At 45.9% G+C, this 6615-nt stretch overlaps 1 protein-coding gene across 3 annotated transcripts in view; it reads right to left on the bottom strand.

Annotated features, from left to right (window-relative positions):
• Positions 1-4024, bottom strand: part of SRSF4 (serine/arginine-rich splicing factor 4) — a 38654-nt gene extending 34630 nt beyond the window's left edge. For 2 of the 3 annotated variants that reach the window (XM_011981747.1, XM_011981744.1), the window contains exon 1: positions 3531-4024. In XM_011981747.1, coding sequence (XP_011837137.1) covers positions 3531-3637 — 107 coding nt within the window. In that variant the 5' untranslated portion in view covers positions 3638-4024. The remainder of the gene's footprint in view (positions 1-3530) is intronic. The other variant, XM_011981746.1, reaches the window with a different exon arrangement.
• Positions 4025-6615: the final 2591 nt, after the last annotated feature.

Consider the following 6615-nt stretch of genomic DNA (forward strand, 5'->3'; position numbering starts at 1 on the left):
CATAGAATCCTTTCCTGGACACTAAATCTCCTTTGAAGAACTCATTTGTTTCCTTATTTGGTCATCTTCCTATTATATATTTTTTTTTTTTTTTTTTTTTTTTTTGAGACAGAGTCTTGCTCTGTTGCCCAGGTTGGAGTGCACTGATGCAATCTCGGCTCACTGCAACCTCTACCTCCCAGGTTCAAGCAATTCTCCTGCCTTAGCCTCTAGAGGAGCTGGGATTATAGGTGCCCACCACCACGCCCGGCTAATCTTTGTATTTTTAGTAGAGATGGGGTTTCACCATGCTGGCCAGGCTGGTCTCAAACCCCTGACTTCAAGTGATCCACCTACTTTGGCCTCCCAGAGTGATGGGATTACAAGTGTGAGCCACTGTGATCGGTCTATACAAGCATTTTATGCCTTAATTCTAAATTTAACCTACAACCCTTCAGCCTAACGTATCTACTGATACATCTCACTTCTACAAATCTGAACTCCAGCAATTCTTCAAAGACCTATCTAAAACATCCAAAATCTGCTTCTGAGTTGCAATTATTAATCACAATCTAGATATGTTCAAACATGCTTATCAGTAGGGAGATCCACTGCCCTTCTGTTTGGGAACTGTAAGTTTACATATATAGCTAAGTTATGCTTTTTCCTTTGTACTCACTCCTTCCTTTCAGACTCCCCAGGATTTTTGCCTTACAGGTAATTTTTGCTTGATATACATCTTTACCATTGGTCTTCTTCCCAGAAGTCGTTTTCCTCTGTAATGATTCCTCAATGATGCCAGGAGGTCATACTGTGTGCTGTCTGGTGACCGTCATACTTCTCTTTGAAACTCTAAAATGACTTCATTTCAACCTTGACTTTCAATGACATTTCATGCATATCATGGTTTGGCAGCATAACTGTAAGAATGAACAGTTCCTTAAAAAACCACCCAGGTATTTAGGGTCCTGAAAGGCTCTTTCCTCTTATCGCTCCATCTTCCTTCTGGGTTGCTCACTTCTTCCTTCTCCAGAGCCTTTGAATTCCTACTTACTGATTTTGAATTTTTACTGTAAAATCTTAATAGTCGTCGTTTCTGGTTTATGTTGTTAAATTTCTAGATTCTTCATAAGGCTCAATCCATGTTAGATTATTATTTCTCATAATTGCTTCTTTGTTGAAGGCCATGTCTTCAACACCAATTATGACATTAAAAAATATTTTTTCCCTATTCATCAAAAAGCAAAAAAAGTCATCATTGTACTTTTATTAGAGGTGGGGGTCTTGCTGTTACCCAGACTGGAGTGCAGTGTCACAATCTTGGCTTGCTGTAGCCTTGAAATCCTAGGCTGAAGTGATCCTCCTGCCTCATCCTCTGAAGCAGCTAGGACTATAGGCGAGTGCCACCACGCGTGGCTAATTAAAAAAAATTTTTCTGTAGAGATGGGGTCAGGCTGGTCTCAAACTCCTGGCCTGAAGTAATCCTCACACTTCAGCTGGGATTACAGGCACAAGTCACCATGTCTGAGTCCCAACTACGACATACGCTATTCCCAGACACCTAAATTCTTCACTTCAAGCTCTACTTAATCTATTCTTCAAAGCCCATTTCAACACATCTTTTCAAGCAAATCGTTCCAAGTTTTACTAGTTACAGTTTAAAGCGAAAGCAAACATTTCTTAATTCAACGTGCACATGTCATAATGCTTAATTTATTCAAGAGCAGAACTGTTTTCTGCCTCCTCCCCCAATTCATTTAGCACAGTGGTGGACATTTTGTCGATGGGTTATCAATACATTTGGTTGATGAATCAGTTTCCCATTAACAGTCTTGTCATTTCCCGCACACTATCACCTGAGTAACCTTAGAAAACAGACCTCACCAAACATGCTTTATGTTATCAAACACCAACAAGCAAAGATGTTTCCTCATCCCTCTGATTATAGCTGCCACTTACTGCCTAAGCCAAATGCTTTATATTTATTATCTCTAATCTTCCTTTTCCACATGAATGAGAAACCAGGTTCAGAGAAGTAACTTGCCCATACGTAGTAAGTGGTGGAACCACGATTTGACTTAGAACTGGCTGGCTTCAAAGACCACACTTTGCTCACAAAAGTTAGTTATTCTGTCAATTTAGTTGGGCTCTGTAAACAACTGGAGTTTTAACTTTCACATATATGAAATGTATACAATAACATCCAGCCCCCACTTCAATATATCCTTAAGAACTGAACGTTTTACTGTACAAAAGGAGTAATTTTCTAAGCCTTTGTAAAAGAAATCAGTACTTTACTAAAGACGTCCTCAGAAAACGATTCTTCCTAACAATTAATTTGAAATGACTTTCTAAACCCAGACAATCATTTGAGAATATGGTAGCTACCAACTTGTCTCAAACGTGAAACATACTTAGGCAACTTTCAAAATGTTTCAGGTGTCAGTTGCTAGTATAACCCTCGGGAGTAAACGGTAGCTATATTAGACCTGTTGCAAAGTAGAGGTATTTTTTTAAGTCGGGAGTTCTCTGACACCCAAGGTTTAGTGCCCTAAAATGTTACCCCAGTCCTTTTTATATCCATGCCTTCCAAGCCCTATCTAACATTTCCTGGTTCCCAGTTTTCCCCGTTGAGTATTTTCTCCAGACCTTATTCCTCAACAGTTTTCCCTGAAACTTGTAGCTCATACTGGCCCTAATTTTGCAAAAGTAGATTAGGAATACAAGTAATAGATCATACTCTGGGGGAGGCAGTAAGTTAACAATTTCGTTTCCGTCTGCGTTAACGAGACGCAGATACTAGCCAGGGTGGCCATTATTCTCCTAACAAATTCTAAAACGGCAAAACAATTTTTCGGTAAGTTGGAGAACGGAAACCACAGCGTGGAAACTCTGCACGGAGTCTTAAGGATAAGGAGTTAAGACTTTAATTTACTCTTGCAGAGGGAATGGTGAAGGCTTTCAGCACGGCAAGACGATACTTTCGAAACTGTCACTAGACTACTCAAACTGGAGTCTCCCGCCCAAAAGAGCGTGGCACATGGCTAAAAAGGGCCTCCCTCCAACGCTCCAGTCCCCGGGAAAGACGCGCTGTGACCGTCTGATCCACAGACTGGGGAAGAGGTGAAAGGGAGCAGGAAATCCTGTTTATTTCCAGTAATCCTCAGAGCGGGAAAGGTTGGTCTCTACCCAGGGACGAACCAGGCCCCAGTCCCGGGCCTAGGAAGGGAAAACCCAGGTCTCCCGGGCGCCCTGGAGCTGTGCCCTCCTGCCCGGAGCACCAGCCCCACTCGGGCTTTCCTTCTCCCTGTCCCACTCAGGGCCTCACCACAGCTCCCATTATGCCTCTACCACCCCCACCCGCGCAGGCGCAGTGGGAACCGGGGCCTACCCGCGCCCCCGAGGCGCCGCCACTATGGCGGAGCCTGGTCAGGCCAGTAGCCGCTCCGCGCGGACCAGGCGTCCCTCTCCCGTCCCCACGGCCTCCTCACCACCGCTGGGGTCTCTGGGGTCTGTCCCCGCCCGGCCGGACCCTCTTTCGCCCTCCTCACCCGTTCTTCAGATCCACCTCCAGAATCTTCCCGTAGCCCTTAAAGAAGCGCTCCACATCGCGCTCCCGGGCCTGGTAGCTCAGGCGGCCGATGTACACCCGCGGCATCCCGGCAACGGCAGTGGTGGCTGGCCCCGGCCCCAGCCCCCCTCAGGCGGCGGCGGGCAAAGCGAGAGCGCGGCGGCAGCGGCAGCGGCGGCGGCGGCGGCAACGGCAACGGACGGGCGGCGGGACGGACGCAGCCGTACCCCGGCGACGTACGCGAGCACGCAGCTCACGAGCGCGCGCTTCCACTTCCCCCGCCCTTCCCCTAGGCGGAGGGTAACCGGAGAGAGCGCGCTTTCGCTTCCCGCCCGGCCAGGACTGGGGGAGGAGCTTGCCCGGGGGCGCGCCGACGTGAGGCGGGGCAAGGTGATCGACAGGCGGCGCTGCGGCACGTCCTCCTAGGAGCTCGCCAAAGGGGTTCCTGCACCGCCTTCCGCAGCCAGCTGGCTTTGCCCCTTCCCCGGAAGTGCCCGCACCTCCTAGAGCCCAGCGAGCGAGCGTTCCTGCTTTTGTCCTTTGAACCGGGTGTGGTTTGGATTTTGGAGCCGGAGCTTTGGAATCAAACCTGGCTTCCAAACGGTTGTGTACCCGTGACCTTGGGCTCGTTACGCGCGATGTCTCGGACTCTCCTTTATCTTTTCTGTAAAAGGGGGAGAGTAGTTCCAACTTCCAGAGATGTTTTGAGAATTATGAGAGAATACGTATATAAAGCACTTAGTAGTTTTGTCATGTCAAATGCCCAATAAATGAGACCAGTATTATTTTTAAGAGAGGGCACTGCTTAAATAGAAGCAGTGTGAGAAGCGGAGAAGGCTGGAGCTTTGGAGCTAGACTAGGCATGACACCGAGCAAATTACTTGACCACAATCCAACCTATTTTTTTTTTTTCCCCGAGAGGAGTTTCACTCTGTTGCCCAGGCCGAAGTGCAGTGGCGCGATCTCAGCTCACTGCAACCTCTGCCTCCCAGGTTCAAGCGATTCTCTTGCCTCAGCCTCCCGAGTAGCTGGGACTACAGGCGCCCGCCACCATGCCCAGCTAATTTTTGTATTTTTAGTAGAGATGATGTTTCACCATATTGGCCAGGCTGGTCTCGAACTCCTGACCTCAGGTGATCCGCCCGCTTTGGCCTCCCAAAGTGCTGGGATTACAGGTGTGAGCCACTGCGCCTGGCCTATCCAATTTTCTAACCTGTAAAATTAGGATAATTTATACCCATCTCAAGGATTACATAGGTCATTAAATGGGGTAGTATATGTGAAAGTACTTAGAACAGTGTCTGAAACATGGTAAAAGTTCAATAAATATTGGTTCCCTTCTCACTAACTCCATGTACCTAGAACCACAAAGGGTTTTGTTTCTTTGCTTGTTTTTGCTTTTTGAATACTTTGAAAGGATAACTCAAGATTCAAATGATATACAGTGAAAAGTGTTTGCTGTCCACCAGCCACTTAGTTTCTCTTCCCAGAGGCAAACAGTTTCTGAAATGTCCTTTAGGAGGTTAATTTACCCTTATAAACCAAATAGTAGGATACTATACATATGGTTCTGCACAAAGCATATTTTGAAAATTATTCCATAAGAGTATAAAAGGACTAGTTTTATGGCTCATACCATTTCATACACAGTAATTTATTTAGCCAGTGCCCCAGTGAAGGACATTGGAATAAGTTCCAACCTTTTGTTACTACACTGCTGCAGTAACTTTGCATTTCTCTCTCTCTCTCTCTCTCTCTCTCTCTATATATATATATATATAGCATCTATTCCTAGAAGTAGGATATTTGGGTCAGAGTTTTAATAGTTATTGCTCAATTCCCCTTAAGTGGCTGTTTCCTCATATCCTCATCAACACCATGTTATCAAACTTTTTGATCTTTGCCAATCGGAGAGGTGAAAAATGTTATCTCCAAGTGGTTTAATTTGCAAATACCATATTTTGCAGAGATATGAATCTCTCTTCATATGTTTGAGATATATTTTCCTATTTGTGTCTGTGTATATCCTTTCCTCATTTTTCTTACTCATAGGTGCTCACTATATATTAGGAAAATCAGCTCTTTGTCAAATGAGTTGCAAATATGTTTTCCATTTGTTGACTTTTGACTTTGCCAAGAGTGTTTTTTAGCCATGCAAAAACATTAGATATTTATGGGATCAATTTATCCATCCTTTGTTTTTCTTTGATTCTGGATTTTATTTTTAAATTTTTATTTATTCTATTTTTTTTTTTTCCCGAGACTGAGTCTCGCACTGTCACCCAGGCTGCAGTGCAGTGGCGCGATCTCGGCTCACTGCAACCTCTGCCTTCTGGGTTCAAGCATTCTCCTTCCTCAGCCTCCAGAGTGGCTGGGATTACAGTCACCTGCTACCACGCCCGGCTAATTTTTTTGTATTTTTAGTAGAGAAGGGGTTTTACTATGTTGGCCAGGCTGGTCTTGATCTCCTGACCTCATGATCTGCCTGCCTCGGCCTCCCAGAGTGCTGGGACTGCAGGTGTGAGCCACTGCACCTGGCTTTTTTTTTTTTGAGATGGAGTCTCGCTCTGTCGCCCAGTCTGGTGTGTAGTGGTGCAATCTTGGCTCACTGTAGTCTCTGCCTCTGGGTTCAAGCAATTCTCCTGCATCAGCCTCCCAAGTAGCTGGGATTACAGGTATGTGCCACCACGCCTGGCTAATTTTTTTTGTATCTTTAGTAGAGACTGGGTTTCACCATATTGGCCAGGCTGGTTTCAAACTCCTGACCTCAGGTGAGGTGGCGTGAGCCATCACTCCCAGCAAGAAATCTATTTTGAAAGTAATAATTAGTGGCTGGGTGCGGTGGCTCACGCCTGTAATCCCAGCACTTTGGGAGGTCGAGGCAGGAGGATCACCTGAGGTCACGAGTTCAAGACCAGCCTGGTCAACATGGGGAAATCCCATCTCTACTAAAAATACAAAAAATAAGCCAGGTGTGATTGTGTGGGCCTGTAGTTCAGCTACTCAAGAGGCTGAGGCCAGAGAATTGCTTGAACCCAGGCGGCAGAGGTTGCAGTCAGCTGAGA

The sequence above is a fragment of the Mandrillus leucophaeus genome, unplaced genomic scaffold (genome assembly GCF_000951045.1).
Source record: "Mandrillus leucophaeus isolate KB7577 unplaced genomic scaffold, Mleu.le_1.0 Scaffold23, whole genome shotgun sequence".
Classification (NCBI taxonomy): domain Eukaryota; kingdom Metazoa; phylum Chordata; class Mammalia; order Primates; family Cercopithecidae; genus Mandrillus; species Mandrillus leucophaeus.